Source organism: Gallus gallus, chromosome 2, assembly GCF_016699485.2.
Source record: "Gallus gallus isolate bGalGal1 chromosome 2, bGalGal1.mat.broiler.GRCg7b, whole genome shotgun sequence".
Lineage (NCBI taxonomy): Eukaryota > Metazoa > Chordata > Aves > Galliformes > Phasianidae > Gallus > Gallus gallus.
In genome coordinates, this window is record NC_052533.1 from 57,457,043 (window position 1) to 57,476,069 (window position 19,027).

General features: G+C 48.3%; 1 protein-coding gene and 1 non-coding gene across 2 annotated transcripts; both read left to right on the forward strand.

Moving 5' to 3' along the window:
• Positions 1–17,166: 17,166 nt before the first annotated feature.
• On the forward strand, positions 17,167–18,818 carry LOC121113078. The gene has a single exon (XM_040695889.1). It carries the CDS (start codon positions 17,175–17,177, stop codon positions 17,727–17,729), a length of 555 nt encoding a protein of 184 aa, XP_040551823.1. The 5' UTR covers positions 17,167–17,174; the 3' UTR covers positions 17,730–18,818.
• On the forward strand, positions 18,221–18,288 carry MIR7459 (microRNA 7459). The gene has a single exon (NR_105627.1). It is a non-coding gene; the product is annotated as a microRNA 7459 (primary transcript).
• Positions 18,819–19,027: the final 209 nt, after the last annotated feature.

Genomic DNA, 19,027 nt, shown 5'->3' on the forward strand with positions numbered 1-19,027 from the left:
TGCTGCAGTTCCGTGGATTGCCGATGGGTCCGGGTACCTGGTTCTCGGAAGGGAAGAGTGAACTGCGGCTCCCAGAAGACTTCATTGTTCTGTTTCCTTTCTCCCTTCAGAGGGAAAGATGAAGCTGAGCGGGAGTCACGAGCTTGTTCCTCGTCTGCCCGCCTTGGCTCTGTGTGCTCCCCGGCCGGCTCGCCTACAGCATGAGAGCAAGGCCTTCGGTGTCGGACTCTCTCATTTATTTGATTTCTTCACTTCAGTTCCAATTATATTGCACTGTACTATATTATCTCGCATTCCGCTCTCATTTGTAGTCAACTGTTTTTTTTTCTCAGCTGGTGGCCACTGTTTCTCCTCGTCCCGGCCCATCTCCCCGCCTTTCTCCTACCCCCCTTCCCCTTCTCCTCGGGCGTGGGACCGCGGGTCCTTTTGTCCCCTGTCATGGGAGTTGGCCCAACCAGGCCAAACCCTGACAGGCCTGACCTCCCCTCGTGGAAACACAGGGTCGCAGGATCCTAGAGTTGCAAGGGACCTCTGAAGGCCGTCTAGTCCAAGTCCCCTGCAATGAACAGGGACCCCACAGCTAGACCAGGTTGCCCAGGGCCTTATCCAGCCTCGCCTTGAGAGCCTCCAGGGACGGGGCATCAACCACAACACTCGGTGACCTGTTCAAAGTGCCTCAGCACCCTCACTGCAAAAGTTTTTTTTCCTTGTACCTAACCTAAACCTACCCTCCCTGAGCTTGTGGCCGTTTCCCCTTCTTCTGTCGCCACAGACCCTGCTCAAGAGTCTGTCCCCTTCTTTCTTGGAGCTCCCTTCGAGATACTGAAAGGCCGCAATCACGTCACCACGCAGCCTTCTCCTCTCCAGGCTGAAGAGCCCCAGCTCTCCCACGTTCCTCCTACGCTGCGGTGCCCCTGTTTCGTCCTTTTTCATTAAATACCCCTGTATTTAAACAGAGGGGAAAGCAAGTATTTGTTTTAAAAAGCCTTCTAGTTGCAAATGGTGTTACCGATGTTTGGAGGGTTTTCTGAGAACCCACAAGTTCATAGCTGACTGCGCTTTATTAGCTCGAGGTAGGGCTGCATGAACTCCTTGGCTCTCTTGCAACCTAGCCTACCCTCTGATCTGTGAACCTGCGTTTGGCATGACAGTGGATACTCCAGAGCCACTGCTGGAGGAAACATCTGTGAAACCAAATGCAGCAGGAATTCAGTGCCTGCTTTTTCTTGCATAACTGCACTTTCACAGAAAGACCCGCAGGACTGTGCTCTTTTCAGGTGTCAGACACTGGAGGAGAACACAGGTTTGTCAATCGCTAAGCACCCAAAGAAAGAGATGCAGAAACCCTCAGCTGGGATGTACGTAGAATTTTATTTTCTGAAAAGCAGGAACGTCTTGGCCTCTTCCTGTTCTCAGGAGAGTGGAAAGTATTTGGTGAGACGTTATTGTCTTATCGGTGGCCATGGCTGTGCCTCCCGCAGCTGCTGGATCGGTGGCAGTAGCTACGGCTCCCATGGCCTTCTGATTGGTGGTCGTGTCTGTGTCTGAGTCGTGGTCTGAGCAGCGGCTGGAGCTGTGGTCCCGCAGCTGCCTGTTTGGTGGTGGCAGCTGTGCCTCCCATCACCATCATTTAGTCCATGTCCGTCTGGCATGCCTGGGCCTCAGGACAAATCCATGGGCACCACGGCACCCAGTGCTGGGTGGGGGGTGAGGAGCCCCGTGCCATTTACTCCCCAGCAGATCCTGCTGGGGCTCGAGGCACACTGTGGGGGGTCCACCTCCATCGGCTCCAGAGCATCCACTGCCACATGGGGGATGAGGAGCCCCATGCCCTGTACTCCGCAGGGGACCCAGCTGGGTGTCGGGGCATACTGAGGGGGGCCCACCTCCATGGGCTCCTCGGCATCCACTGCTGGACGGGGGACGAGGAGCCCCATGCCATTTTGCCCCCAGGCTGCAACGCTGCGCCTCACGGTCTTCTCTGGGCACCTGAGCATTGCCCGTAGGACATTCCTCTCATGGTGAGCGTGATGAGCTCTCCATCCTGTCATCGGACGGCGGAAAAGAGTTGCTTGCACGCCGTTCTCTGAACACTGCGCGTGCCTTTGCAGCACACCATTCTTGGTCCGATGAAGCACAGGTGTGCTCTTCATCTTCTCCCTGCCTGGAGACTACAGACTAGTCTGTAGTGGGCTGCACAAGAGACTGGACACAAGAGCGATGGCTGTGGCTCTCGCGCAGGAGTGCCTCTCGTGCACCCGTTGCACTTGGTCTGCGTGCCAGGTGGCGTCCTCCTGTGCGCTTCCTGGCACTGCCTCTCTCTCGCCTCACACCCGGGTGGGCAGCCGCCTGCCTTCCTGCTCTGGCTCCTCTCCCGTCCACACATGCGTGGCACACAGAAGGCCGAAGCTCGGCAAGTGTGGGCCAGCTGCCGGTGCTCCCGTACTTGTGGGGTGCGGCTCAAAGGGCGGGGCAGTGGTGGCCATTCTGATGTCCGCAGGCCGCTGCCATGGCCACTGTGACAGCGTCCGATGCTGCGGCCAGCACTGGCCATGTGGGGTGTGGTGGGGGGAGCGTGTTCTGTGGCTGTGTCATGGTGTGGTGGTTTGTGATCGGTACGTCACACTGTAGCATCACGTAGCGCACTGGGAGTGAAAGAGTCCATGCTGCAGTTCCGTGGATTGCCGATGGGTCCGGGTACCTGGTTCTCGGAAGGGAAGAGTGAACTGCGGCTCCCAGAAGACTTCATTGTTCTGTTTCCTTTCTCCCTTCAGAGGGAAAGATGAAGCTGAGCGGGAGTCACGAGCTTGTTCCTCGTCTGCCCGCCTTGGCTCTGTGTGCTCCCCGGCCGGCTCGCCTACAGCATGAGAGCAAGGCCTTCGGTGTCGGACTCTCTCATTTATTTGATTTCTTCACTTCAGTTCCAATTATATTGCACTGTACTATATTATCTCGCATTCCGCTCTCATTTGTAGTCAACTGTTTTTTTTTCTCAGCTGGTGGCCACTGTTTCTCCTCGTCCCGGCCCATCTCCCCGCCTTTCTCCTACCCCCCTTCCCCTTCTCCTCGGGCGTGGGACCGCGGGTCCTTTTGTCCCCTGTCATGGGAGTTGGCCCAACCAGGCCAAACCCTGACAGGCCTGACCTCCCCTCGTGGAAACACAGGGTCGCAGGATCCTAGAGTTGCAAGGGACCTCTGAAGGCCGTCTAGTCCAAGTCCCCTGCAATGAACAGGGACCCCACAGCTAGACCAGGTTGCCCAGGGCCTTATCCAGCCTCGCCTTGAGAGCCTCCAGGGACGGGGCATCAACCACAACACTCGGTGACCTGTTCAAAGTGCCTCAGCACCCTCACTGCAAAAGTTTTTTTTCCTTGTACCTAACCTAAACCTACCCTCCCTGAGCTTGTGGCCGTTTCCCCTTCTTCTGTCGCCACAGACCCTGCTCAAGAGTCTGTCCCCTTCTTTCTTGGAGCTCCCTTCGAGATACTGAAAGGCCGCAATCACGTCACCACGCAGCCTTCTCCTCTCCAGGCTGAAGAGCCCCAGCTCTCCCACGTTCCTCCTACGCTGCGGTGCCCCTGTTTCGTCCTTTTTCATTAAATACCCCTGTATTTAAACAGAGGGGAAAGCAAGTATTTGTTTTAAAAAGCCTTCTAGTTGCAAATGGTGTTACCGATGTTTGGAGGGTTTTCTGAGAACCCACAAGTTCATAGCTGACTGCGCTTTATTAGCTCGAGGTAGGGCTGCATGAACTCCTTGGCTCTCTTGCAACCTAGCCTACCCTCTGATCTGTGAACCTGCGTTTGGCATGACAGTGGATACTCCAGAGCCACTGCTGGAGGAAACATCTGTGAAACCAAATGCAGCAGGAATTCAGTGCCTGCTTTTTCTTGCATAACTGCACTTTCACAGAAAGACCCGCAGGACTGTGCTCTTTTCAGGTGTCAGACACTGGAGGAGAACACGGGTTTGTCAATCGCTAAGCACCCAAAGAAAGAGATGCAGAAACCCTCAGCTGGGATGTACGTAGAATTTTATTTTCTGAAAAGCAGGAACGTCTTGGCCTCTTCCTGTTCTCAGGAGAGTGGAAAGTATTTGGTGAGACGTTATTGTCTTATCGGTGGCCATGGCTGTGCCTCCCGCAGCTGCTGGATCGGTGGCAGTAGCTACGGCTCCCATGGCCTTCTGATTGGTGGTCGTGTCTGTGTCTGAGTCGTGGTCTGAGCAGCGGCTGGAGCTGTGGTCCCGCAGCTGCCTGTTTGGTGGTGGCAGCTGTGCCTCCCATCACCATCATTTAGTCCATGTCCGTCTGGCATGCCTGGGCCTCAGGACAAATCCATGGGCACCACGGCACCCAGTGCTGGGTGGGGGGTGAGGAGCCCCGTGCCATTTACTCCCCAGCAGATCCTGCTGGGGCTCGAGGCACACTGTGGGGGGTCCACCTCCATCGGCTCCAGAGCATCCACTGCCACATGGGGGATGAGGAGCCCCATGCCCTGTACTCCGCAGGGGACCCAGCTGGGTGTCGGGGCATACTGAGGGGGGCCCACCTCCATGGGCTCCTCGGCATCCACTGCTGGACGGGGGACGAGGAGCCCCATGCCATTTTGCCCCCAGGCTGCAACGCTGCGCCTCACGGTCTTCTCTGGGCACCTGAGCATTGCCCGTAGGACATTCCTCTCATGGTGAGCGTGATGAGCTCTCCATCCTGTCATCGGACGGCGGAAAAGAGTTGCTTGCACGCCGTTCTCTGAACACTGCGCGTGCCTTTGCAGCACACCATTCTTGGTCCGATGAAGCACAGGTGTGCTCTTCATCTTCTCCCTGCCTGGAGACTACAGACTAGTCTGTAGTGGGCTGCACAAGAGACTGGACACAAGAGTGATGACTGTGGCTCTCACGCAGGAGTGCCTCTCGTGCACCCGTTGCACTTGGTCTGCGTGCCAGGTGGCGTCCTCCTGTGCGCTTCCTGGCACTGCCTCTCTCTCGCCTCACACCCGGGTGGGCAGCCGCCTGCCTTCCTGCTCTGGCTCCTCTCCTGTCCACGCACGCGTGGCACCCAGAAGGCCGAAGCTCGGCAAGTGTGGGCCAGCTGCCGGTGCTCCCGTACTTGTGGGGTGCGGCTCAAAGGGCGGGGCAGTGGTGGCCATTCTGATGTCCGCAGGCTGCTGCCATGGCCACTATGACAGCGTCCGATGCTGCGGCCAGCACTGGCCATGTGGGGTGTGGTGGGGGGAGCGTGTTCTGTGGCTGTGTCATGGTGTGGTGGTTTGTGATCGGTACGTCACACTGTAGCATCACGTAGCACACTGGGAGTGAAAGAGTCCATGCTGCAGTTCCGTGGATTGCCGATGGGTCCGGGTACCTGGTTCTCGGAAGGGAAGAGTGAACTGCGGCTCCCAGAAGACTTCATTGTTCTGTTTCCTTTCTCCCTTCAGAGGGAAAGATGAAGCTGAGCGGGAGTCACGAGCTTGTTCCTCGTCTGCCCGCCTTGGCTCTGTGTGCTCCCCGGCCGGCTCGCCTACAGCATGAGAGCAAGGCCTTCGGTGTCGGACTCTCTCATTTATTTGATTTCTTCACTTCAGTTCCAATTATATTGCACTGTACTATATTATCTCGCATTCCGCTCTCATTTGTAGTCAACTGTTTTTTTTTCTCAGCTGGTGGCCACTGTTTCTCCTCGTCCCGGCCCATCTCCCCGCCTTTCTCCTACCCCCCTTCCCCTTCTCCTCGGGCGTGGGACCGCGGGTCCTTTTGTCCCCTGTCATGGGAGTTGGCCCAACCAGGCCAAACCCTGACAGGCCTGACCTCCCCTCGTGGAAACACAGGGTCGCAGGATCCTAGAGTTGCAAGGGACCTCTGAAGGCCGTCTAGTCCAAGTCCCCTGCAATGAACAGGGACCCCACAGCTAGACCAGGTTGCCCAGGGCCTTATCCAGCCTCGCCTTGAGAGCCTCCAGGGACGGGGCATCAACCACAACACTCGGTGACCTGTTCAAAGTGCCTCAGCACCCTCACTGCAAAAGTTTTTTTTCCTTGTACCTAACCTAAACCTACCCTCCCTGAGCTTGTGGCCGTTTCCCCTTCTTCTGTCGCCACAGACCCTGCTCAAGAGTCTGTCCCCTTCTTTCTTGGAGCTCCCTTCGAGATACTGAAAGGCCGCAATCACGTCACCACGCAGCCTTCTCCTCTCCAGGCTGAAGAGCCCCAGCTCTCCCACGTTCCTCCTACGCTGCGGTGCCCCTGTTTCGTCCTTTTTCATTAAATACCCCTGTATTTAAACAGAGGGGAAAGCAAGTATTTGTTTTAAAAAGCCTTCTAGTTGCAAATGGTTTTACCGATGTTTGGAGGGTTTTCTGAGAACCCACAAGTTCATAGCTGACTGCGCTTTATTAGCTCGAGGTAGGGCTGCATGAACTCCTTGGCTCTCTTGCAACCTAGCCTACCCTCTGATCTGTGAACCTGCGTTTGGCATGACAGTGGATACTCCAGAGCCACTGCTGGAGGAAACATCTGTGAAACCAAATGCAGCAGGAATTCAGTGCCTGCTTTTTCTTGCATAACTGCACTTTCACAGAAAGACCCGCAGGACTGTGCTCTTTTCAGGTGTCAGACACTGGAGGAGAACACGGGTTTGTCAATCGCTAAGCACCCAAAGAAAGAGATGCAGAAACCCTCAGCTGGGATGTACGTAGAATTTTATTTTCTGAAAAGCAGGAACGTCTTGGCCTCTTCCTGTTCTCAGGAGAGTGGAAAGTATTTGGTGAGACGTTATTGTCTTATCGGTGGCCATGGCTGTGCCTCCCGCAGCTGCTGGATCGGTGGCAGTAGCTACGGCTCCCATGGCCTTCTGATTGGTGGTCGTGTCTGTGTCTGAGTCGTGGTCTGAGCAGCGGCTGGAGCTGTGGTCCCGCAGCTGCCTGTTTGGTGGTGGCAGCTGTGCCTCCCATCACCATCATTTAGTCCATGTCCGTCTGGCATGCCTGGGCCTCAGGACAAATCCATGGGCACCACGGCACCCAGTGCTGGGTGGGGGGTGAGGAGCCCCGTGCCATTTACTCCCCAGCAGATCCTGCTGGGGCTCGAGGCACACTGTGGGGGGTCCACCTCCATCGGCTCCAGAGCATCCACTGCCACATGGGGGATGAGGAGCCCCATGCCCTGTACTCCGCAGGGGACCCAGCTGGGTGTCGGGGCATACTGAGGGGGGCCCACCTCCATGGGCTCCTCGGCATCCACTGCTGGACGGGGGACGAGGAGCCCCATGCCATTTTGCCCCCAGGCTGCAACGCTGCGCCTCACGGTCTTCTCTGGGCACCTGAGCATTGCCCGTAGGACATTCCTCTCATGGTGAGCGTGATGAGCTCTCCATCCTGTCATCGGACGGCGGAAAAGAGTTGCTTGCACGCCGTTCTCTGAACACTGCGCGTGCCTTTGCAGCACACCATTCTTGGTCCGATGAAGCACAGGTGTGCTCTTCATCTTCTCCCTGCCTGGAGACTACAGACTAGTCTGTAGTGGGCTGCACAAGAGACTGGACACAAGAGTGATGACTGTGGCTCTCACGCAGGAGTGCCTCTCGTGCACCCGTTGCACTTGGTCTGCGTGCCAGGTGGCGTCCTCCTGTGCGCTTCCTGGCACTGCCTCTCTCTCGCCTCACACCCGGGTGGGCAGCCGCCTGCCTTCCTGCTCTGGCTCCTCTCCTGTCCACGCACGCGTGGCACCCAGAAGGCCGAAGCTCGGCAAGTGTGGGCCAGCTGCCGGTGCTCCCGTACTTGTGGGGTGCAGCTCAAAGGGCGGGGCAGTGGTGGCCATTCTGATGTCCGCAGGCCGCTGCCATGGCCACTATGACAGCGTCCGATGCTGCGGCCAGCACTGGCCATGTGGGGTGTGGTGGGGGGAGCGTGTTCTGTGGCTGTGTCATGGTGTGGTGGTTTGTGATCGGTACGTCACACCGTAGCATCACGTAGCGCACTGGGAGTGAAAGAGTCCATGCTGCAGTTCCGTGGATTGCCGATGGGTCCGGGTACCTGGTTCTCGGAAGGGAAGAGTGAACTGCGGCTCCCAGAAGACTTCATTGTTCTGTTTCCTTTCTCCCTTCAGAGGGAAAGATGAAGCTGAGCGGGAGTCACGAGCTTGTTCCTCGTCTGCCCGCCTTGGCTCTGTGTGCTCCCCGGCCGGCTCGCCTATAGCACGACAGTGAAGCCTTCGGTGTCGGACACTCTCATTTATTTGATTTCTTCACTTCAGTTCCAATTATATTGCACTGTACTGTATTATCTCGCATTCCGCTCTCATTTGTAGCCAACTGGATTTTTTTCTCAGCTGGTGGCCACTGTTTCTCCTCGTCCCGGCCCATCTCCCCGCCTTTCTCCTACCCCCCTTCCCCTTTTCCCCGGGCGTGGGACCGCGGGTCCTTTTTTTCCCCTGTCCCAGGAGTTGGCCGAACCGTGACAGGCCTGACCTCCCCTTGTGGAAACACAGGGTCGCAGAATCCTAGAGTTGCAAGGGACCTCTGAAGGCCGTCTAGTCCAAGTCCCCTGCAATGAACAGGGACCCCACAGCTAGACCAGGTTCCCCAGGGCCTTATCCAGCCTCGTCTTGAAAGCCTCCGGGGACAGGGCATGAACCACAGTACCTGGTAACCTGCTAGTTAAATTAAACTACGTTTTGTTACTTATATTGATTGACTGAATTATATATTTTACGTGGGTTGCTCTGTAAGTAATGCCTACTATTTCATTTTGTTGGCAGAATGGCAGCAGAGTTTGAACCTTCTTGCCAGTATTCCATTACACTTTGCTGCTGAGATGCAGTGTGACAAAGTGGTATCTGACATGGAAGTGTGTATGAAGGAAAGGTGTGTCAGTGAATTTCTTCATGCAAAAAAGCCTGCAACCATTGACGGCCAGATCCTGTTCATCAGCATCCTTTTTTATCTTCCAAATTCATTTCAAAAATTATGCTTAGACTTACAAATCACTTACTCATGTCATCACCCTCCTCTCGTTACGAACGTGTATGAGAAAACACACGATGCTGTCTTGAAGCCCTATCAATGCAATTAATCTTTTGGCTGGTATTTAGTAAAATTATTCTAGTTTTTCCATAACAGCACATCTGTGTTACTTTGACATATTGATTATAGATTGCAAGGGAAACAATACATGTCAAGAATTTGTACTTCACCACTACTAGGGTCTACTCTGTCATGATCTCCATTTTTTGTTAAAGCCTTCATATCAAGTGACATTCAGCTGACCTCCTAAATCATGGAGTATCTCATCTTTTCCCAGCATTTGCCCAAGGTCAGAGGCTGTGTTTGCTGCTGTTTTGCCAGCTCTGCACCCAGTAAAGAAATAACAAAACTATAGTCTATCTCCAGCTCTGCCGTGCCATCATCAACAAGACTAGGGGGCACAGAAATTGCTGTATCAAAATAAAATGTAGCCCGTATAGTATAATATCCTGAGGTGAGTAACAAATACTTCACAGAAAAGATTAAAAAAAAAATAAAAAATCAGTGGTAGGTAAGTGTGGAATGATTTGTTTCTGTTGGTTTTCCATTGTAAGTACGACATGCACATCTGCTTACCTGTAATGATAATCCTGCCTTACAAGTGTTAAACTGAGGAATACTAATTAGGAAAACAAGTGAGAAACAGAACAGTAGCAAAGAGGAAAGGCTGTCAAAAGGAATGCCATGGGTTCTTAATGAAGCTATCACTGAGGAATAAGCCCTATTCTAGAGCATACTGAATTTGGTAAAATATTTAGCATTTGAGGATTGTACAGCTTGCACTCCAGGGCTGTAATTCCAACCAGCAGTGACTCTCCATGACATTTTATTCTGTTTCATTGACTTCCACCATCAAATTACGCACAAAGAGCAAGGAAAGAGTTGCACCAGTGTTAGCAAACAGTCATACTGTAAAAATGTTTATTAGAAAACAGTCAAATTACACCGTGTTCATAATGTATTAATGATAAAGTGCTATTACACTTTGTTAATGTTCTACATAAAGATATAGAAATTTTCTTGGTTGACAGCTCTGTATTTGCTTTTCTTTTGCACAAGACTCTGATTTTTTTGCCCATTGTGTATGAATTCTAAAGAGATTTATAGCATTTATCTGCCAGCATATTTTGATAAAAGATAACATATGAAAGAAACACCAACAAGTCTCCCACAATAGCAGTATTAATATCTTGCCTTGGGGAAAAAAAAAATGTGAGGGAAGGGAAGGGAAGGGAAGGGAAGGGAAGGGAAGGGAAGGGAAGGGAAGGGAAGGGAAGGGAAGGGAAGGGAAGGGAAGGGAAGGGAAGGGAAGGGAAGGGAAGGGAAGGGAAGGGAAGGGAAGGGAAGGGAAGGGAAGGGAAGGGGAGGGGAGGGGAGGGGAGGGGAGGGGAGGGGAGGGGAGGGGAGGGGAGGGGAGGGGAGGGGAGGGGAGGGGAGGGGAGGGGAGGGGAGGGGAGGGGAGGGGAGGGGAGGGGAGGGAAGGGAAGGGAAGGGAAGGGAAGGGAAGGGAAGGGAAGGGAAGGGAAGGGAAGGGAAGGGAAGGGAAGGGAAGGGAAGGGAAGGGAAGGGAAGGGAAGGGAAGGGAAGGGAAGGGAAGGGAAGGGAAGGGAAGGGAAGGGAAGGGAAGGGAAGGGAAGGGAAGGGAAGGGAAGGGAAAAAATTATAACTGAGTTTATTATTACTGTAAGCCATGAATTTATAGGGAGTGCTTCCCACTCCTGCTTTGTTTCCCTAAGCTGATGATTGACGGATAGAGGTTACTGATTCAGACTGTGTTATTTTCCTTGCATATTATGTCTGAATCTCTGGATTTATTTGAGGTTCTAAAGAAATGTCTGGGTAAGTCACACTAAAATAGGTCATTTAAAATAAAGTCACTCATTTTTCTTGTTAGTAATTACTGCTTTTATCATGATTTTCAAATAAATTATTGGGTTAGACATAGTACTTTAATGATTTTGACAAGCTAATGCTTTCTGTGCAGCATGCAAATTTTTTGTTTTAATTACCTGTTGACAGCAAGTCTGGGGAGGAAGAGGGAGATCTATGTCAAATATGACACCTAATACTCTTTTCTCTCAGGACAGAAGAGAACAGTGCTATAATGAATAACTGCCAATGAAGGAAAAGGTAACAACATTCTTCCAAACAATTCTTTCAATATTCTCCCAAACCTACTAACATCCTTGCTAAAATTCCTAGGAGTCTGATATTGCAGGTAAGTCATTTTCACGCCCTTGTTTCTTTGTCTTGAACAGGTCCTACTTTACAATGAATTCACTGACACAAATAAATTAAAACCTGTTCTCAAATGAGGTATTTGATATGGAACAGTCTGCTGCAGTTTGGAGATGTCAGATGTAAAGAAAAAAATCACATGAAAGTATATAGAAAGTGCTCACACAGAAAAGGTGACTTCTACACACTGAGCCACTGAATTTGGCACAGAGCTCAGAAATAAGCACCTCGAATGTTTAAAGTTTTCCAAAGTCTTAAAATCTTTCAATGGAGAATGACTACCAACTTTAGATATGTTTCCATCCACTTGTAGTGATACAAAAACTGCAGAAGGAAAAAAGTCATAGCTGTTTGTCTTCAGTGTATTCAAAAACTCTTTCTTTTATTTTTTTTTCAAAATATCCTTGAAGATTTTCTGAAACTAAAAGTATGTTTCTATATTTTTTTTTGCTTTTCACTCTTATTGGGAGCTAATACTTAGCTTTTCTAGTATTATTTTTATATAATTTAAGGTTTTTTAGTATTATGGAGCACTGAATTAGAAAATCTCTCACACCACCTCTAAAGCAATGGCAGTGCTGGATGTCTAACAACATAACCTTAGGTGCAGTTTTTCATACATCAGTTAAAGGTTCCAAGAAAGGACAGGTGAAGTGCTCTACATTTTCTGCAGGTCATTAGGTTGTATATAAAACATCATTGCAGAGCAGTTGTTTACATTCATGCTTTTTCTACTAGTCGTTTATGCAGCATACGCTTACTCGCTTACTCACATCAGCCTCAGTATATAACTCCTCAGCAGAGCTGAGCAGGTCAGGTTTCCATCTGTTGTAATGTGATAGTTTGATTGGTCTTCTATGATGGAGTGCTGGTATCATTGACAAAGGAAGGGCAACAGATGTCATCTACCTGGAGTTGTGTAAGGCCTTTGACATGGTCCTACACCATATCCTTATCTCTGTCTTTGAGAGATACAGATTTGAAGGGTGGACTATTCAGTACATAAAGAACTGGTTGCAAGACTGCTATCACAGGTTTGTGGTATACGGCTCTACGTACAGGTGGAGTCCCTCATGACTCTCTCATGAGTCCATCTTCGGAACAGTGCTCTTCAACATCTTTATCAGTGACATAGATGATGGGATTGAGTGCACCCTCAGCAAGTTTGCTGATGACCCCAAGCTGAGCGGTGCACCTGATAGCACAGAAGGAAGAGGAACCTAGACAGGCTTGAAATGTGGGTCCATGTGAACCTAATGAGGTTCATCAACGTCAAGCGCGAGGTGTTGGGCTGGCACAAACCCATATACGTGTACAGGCTGAGAGCAACTGTACTGGGATGGACTTGGGAGTCCTGTAGGATGAAAAACTTAACATGAGCCTGCAGTGTCTGCTTACAGCCCAGAAGGCCAACCTTATACTGGTCTGCACCAAAAAAGGGGTGGCCAACATGGCGAGGGAGGTGATTGTGCCACTCTACTCTGCTCTTGCGAGGACTCATCTGGAATACTGCATCCAGGTCTGGGGCCTCCAACTCAGGGAAGGTGTAGAGCTTTTGGAACAGGTCCAAAGAAGGGCTGCAAAGATGATTAGTGGGCTGGAGAACATCGCCTCTCCTACAAAGACAGGCTGAGGGAGCTGGGTTTTTTCAGACTGGAAAAGGCTCTGGGGAAACATCATTGTATTCTTTCAGTACTTGAGGGGAGCTTATAAGCAGGGGAGAAACCAACTTTTTACACAGTCTGATAATGACAGGACAAGAGGCGATGGTTTTAAACTAAAAGAGGGGAAATTTAGATAAGGTCTTAGGGGGAAATTTTTCACTGAGAGAATGGTGAGGATGGAACAGGAGGCACAGAAAAGTTGTGGATATTCCATCTCTGAAAATGTTCAAGGTCAGGTTGGATGGGGCCCTGGACAACTTGATTTAGTGGTTGGCAAAACTGCTCATGGCAGGAGGGTTGGATCTAAATAACGTTTGATGTCCCTTCCAATCCAAGCCATTCTATGTTTCTGCAATTCTATGATTATGGCAATCTGCCATTCTGGAATGATGTCTTTTTTATTTCACATCTGATGTATTTTGTTTCTCTAACAAGTCAATCCCATTCTCATAGCCATCTTCTTGTATTGCTAAGTTTTTCCAAATTTCAAATGTCATCTTAAGTTTTCAATTTTATTTTCTTTATTTCCTATCCTAAAAAACTAATTTTCATCTTAATAATAGTGAAGATTGTATCTCTTATGAATCATCACTTAGACAAGCTATGTGTTATCTTTCAGTTTTCAGGCATTTCTTTCAAATTCCTAGTGACCTTCACTGCTGCTTTCTGAAATGTTTCCCATTTCATTAAACCTCTTTTATAGCAGTTAATTTGACCTTAGATGTCTCAGCATTTGACACTTTGTTGTCAATGTCCCTGTCTGTAATTATCTTTTGATTATTTTACTGAAAGGAGCAATATTTGTACCCTAAATAGGTACTGGTGACTTTTCCTTCAATAAGCTTGTAGCATCCATAATGTATAATTATCATGTATTTCAGCATCTCTACCCGCAGTTGCCTCCCATGGTTCCCTCACAGAATATTTGACATTTATATTCTTTATTTTATTTTCAAGTCAGATACCTCCTCTGGGCTGCCTCCCAGTGTCACAGGGTGAGCCTGGGGTACAGTGTTAGGATGTATATTCCTCTTGCTGTTACAGCTCTCATTTGGATGCAGTACTTCTGGCCAATGTCTGGCAGTTTTATGTGTATATGAATCATAGAATCACAGAATCATAAGGGTTGGAAGGGACCTCTGGAAATCATCTATTCCAACCCCACTGCTTTGGCAGTTCCCAGGAGTAGGCTGCACAAGCAAGTGTTCAGGTGGGTTCTGAATATCTTCAGAGGAGACTCCACACCCCCTCTCTGCAGCTTGTTCCAGTGCTTTCTCACTCTCAAAGTGAATATTTTTTTCCACCTGTACAGATGGAAATTCCTCTGTTACAGTTTGGGCCTGTTGCCCCTCGTTCTGTTGCTGCACACCACTGAAAAGAGCCTGGCCCCATCCATTTGACTCCCACACTTCAGCTACTTACAAACAGTGATGAGATCACCTCTCAGTTTTCTCCTCACCAGGATGATCAGCCTCAGGTCTCTCAGACTTTCCTCATAAGGGACATGCTCCAGGCCCCAACATTCAGCTGCAAGTTTTATTATCTCACCACGGTAATTTCAGTCACCTCTGCTTTATCCCTGTCATGTTCTCCCACCAGGGTCAAGAGAGACTTTGAGGTGAAGAAACAAAAGACTGAGTCTCTCACACCAGATCCCAAGCCAACTGTCCTCCATGCCTGTTTCTCACCAAATGACGAGATCCTTCTTTCACTCTTCTTATAGTATTTAGGGTATTTTTATCTGGTCTTTTAAAATGAGACTTAACCGACAAGTGGTGGAGTCTCCTTCTCTGGGGATATTCAAGACCTACCTGTGCAACTTACTGTAGGGAACATGCTTTAGTAGGGTGTTTGGACTCAGTGATCCCTGGAGATCGCTTCCAACCCTTACAGTTCTGTAATTCTGAGAGTCTTTGACTTTTTCCTACTGCTGTTTCTGGAGTACAAATTGAGCTAGTTGCAGTTTTGTATTACAACCATAGAGGGCAGACAATACAAGAAGGATCAGAGGATTTTCAGGTTTCTTTCAATCTCTTTCCCTACTCCAGGCAAAAGTCATCTTACTCAAAACGGCAGCAGGTACCATTTTCCATTACGAAAGTACTTCTCACGATTTGGCTACTCATTGTCCTTCAAAAACTTGTTTCTTGTGCAATGAGAGAATAAACAGTTTATTTCAAAGCCAGATCAAGGCCAGATCAGAATTCAGTAACTCCCTGAATTCTTTACCAAGCAATTTCACAGTAATGTGATGGCAATTATGATTAAAAAAAAAAAAAAACAGATTGTTTTATTTTTGTTGTTGTTAATGTTATTATTAATGAATATGTAGCTTCTAACTTTAAATGTCAGTCTTGTCACTGATTTTACGTAAAATAGAAGTACTCAGATAGATTAGCTCAACATATTACTCAAATAGACAGTATTAAAATAAATCCCAAAAAACTAATGCTTAAGAAAACAAAAACAAAACAAAAAACAAACAAACAAAAAACAAACAAACAAAAAAACCCAAACCTGTTATTTTTACCTTGAAAAACTAGGATACTTCTTAGGCACTTTTGGTGATCAAGGAAACGGATAAGGCATGTAACATGCAATTTAAGTGATGTGAGTTCTTTGCAATACATTGTATATTTATTTAATTGTCAAAAATATAGAACCAAATATCACATGCCTTCAGAACTTCCTCCATTTTTATTGTGCAGGAAGCTATGTTTTAGGGGCAGACAACCCTGTGACACAGCAAGATTTATGCTAGAGAATCACAGGCTGCATATTTATACTTGGAGCTTTGGGCATTTTTGTCATGACCAACAGCATACTGGGCAAAACATCTTTTTGCTGAGATCTAGAACAGATATCCACTAAAGCAAATCCTCACAGTGCAAGGATACTTTTTTCCTTCAGGGCTATAGTCCTGGGAACACTTGCTACAGTACTGATGTGATGCATAGGGAGGTACGGGACTATGCACCTTTGGCACATTGAACCAGCAGTATTCGCTGTTGTGCAAAAAATGGACAAAAGCTCTACCATTGGTTGACACACAGGCAACAAAGTTAATTTTCTTGATCTTAGTGTGACCAGGTAGAAGATTACAGAGAAGAATTTTTCTCTATTATATGTTTTGTATGCAGCTCTTTTCTTCCTGTTTTGTAGTGATGAGACATCACGTGCTCCAAATGATTCCAAATTTCAGTATAATATTTCCAGTTATTAAATAGCAAAGAACTCCTGACTGATGCAGGTAGGTTAGATTTCCCAGTTACCTACAAACATACTTTTGGTTTCCATGGTTATTCAGGTACATTGAGCATTTTTCTTTCACACCATTGGTTGCCATGGATACAAGTTGTTACAAAACATAGCAGCTGTAAATAAACATTGCAGGGATGTAGTTCTGCATTCAGCAGTGAGCTGTAGTAAACTTTGCTTCACAATGCATTTGAAAATTGAAGACTCTCAGCAGAGTTCTTCTTTCAGTTAGCTGAATTAATACGCTTGTTATAAGAGAAGATTTTCACCAAAATTATCAAACTTAAAGCATTAGTGAGACTGGCATAGCTACACTGATCAAAATAAAGAATTTGAACACCTTCTGGCAAACATGCAGATATACTAATCCTAACTATGTTAGTCTTAAATCCAACCAAGCCAATGGAAGTTGAATCAGAACAGAATATTTTCCAAATTTGAGGACAGTGTTACTTTATCAACAGGAATAATCTCATGCATTGTATAACAGCTACTTCTTTAAAAGAATTGCAAATATTTGCAAATGTCTGCTGTATAATGTAACCCGACAAAATGAGACAGAACAGCCTGCAGGGATGGGTGGCCTGGGAAGAATATAGGGATACTGTCCAAATGTGCAGGGATGCAATCAGGAAAGCCAAGGAGTAGATGGAATTAAACTTAGTGAGGGATGTGAAAATCAATAAGGGTTTCTTCATATACGTTGGGCAGATGAGACAAGCAAAGGAGAGTATACCCCCTCTGATAAATTAAAAAGGGAGAGCTGCCTTCCTCAGACATGGAGAAGGATGAGATACTTAACGAGTTCTTTGCATCAGTCTTCACTGTCAGTCAGGCTCTCAATGTCTCTTGTGTCCCTGAACTTCTAAGCTGGGGCTAGGAGAGCAAAATCACTCCCATGAGTGGAGGAAGTCCAAGACCACCTCATGAGGCTGAATGTGTACAAGTGCATGAGATTCAATAACATGCATCCCAGACTTTTGAAGGAATCAGCTGATGTGGTTGCCAAGCCCCCCTCCATCATATTTGAAAAATCATGACTGTCAGGTGAAGTTCTCATTGACTAGAAAAAGGGAAACACAGAGAAAGGAAGACCCAGGGAACTACAGGCCAGTGAGCCTCACACTTGTGCCTCGGAAGATCATGGAGCAGATTCTCTTGGAAGATATGTTAAGCCACATGTCAGATGAGGAGGTGATCCGAGAGAGCCACCATGGCTTCATCAAGGGCAGATCGTTCCTGACCAATCTGGTGGCCTCCTATGATGGAGTGATGGCATTGATGTACAAAGGCAAGGTAACTGATGTTGACTACCTGGACTTCTGCAAGGCCTTTCACATGGTCCCACAGCACATCTTTATCTCTAAATTGGAGACATATGGATTTGAAGGCTGGACTATTAGGTGGATAAAGAACTGGTTGGATGGCCATAGCCAGAAGGTTGTTGTCAATGGCTCTAGGTCCATCTTTAGCAGTGCTTCCGTGTTGGTGAGCCCCGTTGTCCCATGGTCCAAGAAACCAGGCAACAGTGGGTTCATTTGGGTGCTGTGAGAAATCTTTTCTCAATACTTGAATTTCAGTCATTTTCAGAGGTCGAGTAGTGATGGTGGCAATGTCTTCCTCACCTTCTTCTCTTCCAGCTTTTGCTGTCACCTTCCTCGGTGTTGGTGACAGTGGTCTTGTTGAGGACCCCTCCCCTTGGATCTTCTTCCTCTCCTTCCTCCTCCTCCTCATCTTCCTTCTGTTCTAAGCGAGCCAACATCCGTTTCAATTTCTGTCCTCATACAGGGGCAGCTGACATGGAGACTGGTGCCTCCTGTGGTTGATCAGGTTGCGTAGTTTTGACGCCCTTTCTTTCTAGCTCGACTCAGGGAGTGTCTTGTTTGGGTTGGGGGGTGTTTCGTTCAGCTTGCAGATTTTCCCTTTCCACTCGGAGACTTTCCTTCTCAGATCAGAGACTCTTGCTCAGTTTGGAGATTCTCTTGCTCAACTAGGATACCTTCTTTCTCAGTTTGTACTCTCTCCTGGAAAGTCTCCCTTCCGGCTTTGAGACAGTCTTTCTCAGTTTCAGAGACTCTCTCCCCCTCTGGGATAGTACTGTATGAGGCGTGGTAGACTTAGGCCAGGCCCCAAATAATTTGTGCCTCCTCAGATCTACCTGAGCCACAGCATCCATGTCTCGTGTACCTGCTTTGGTTCTTAGGATCTTGCAGGTGTTCAGGAGTAAGGTTCCAAGACACTGACAATGCCCATCTCTCTGAAGTCTCTCCCAATTCCCTCCACACTTCTTGCCACTCAGTATTCTCTGGCTTTGGGGAAGACTTCCTCAAAATATGATAGAAATGGATGCTGAGTGAAATGATGAGGAGTACAGTCAGGGAGGTGAGCAACATGATCATCAGATGAGTGTTCAAGAAACTCATAAGGGATTCAAGGGAGAGACTGGAAGCCTGTTTAAAAACCACAGGTTCTGTAAGATTAGCAACCCCCTCTGGGACGTACCTTTCAATGTCCTATTCATACCACACTGTATACAGACACCAAATAGGTATTTCCATCAGTGTTTTTAATTTGTTATATAGACGTGTAGCTCCACAGAGCAGTGGCACTTAATAAAGGCCCAGTATGTTCTGAGTGTTGAAAGAGGAAAAATGATGGAATGCAATCTCTTGAAGAACAGTTTTACAAGAGAAAGCAAATAATTTTTTTTCCCCTTTTACAGTACAGTACTCAGAAAGCTTACTATAGAGACTTATCTCCCTCTATAGTAGTTAGGGAGCTTGATCAGGTAGGACCATCGCAATTGCTACAGTCCAACTGGGTGGCTTCTGCCAAATGCTTCTTCCCCC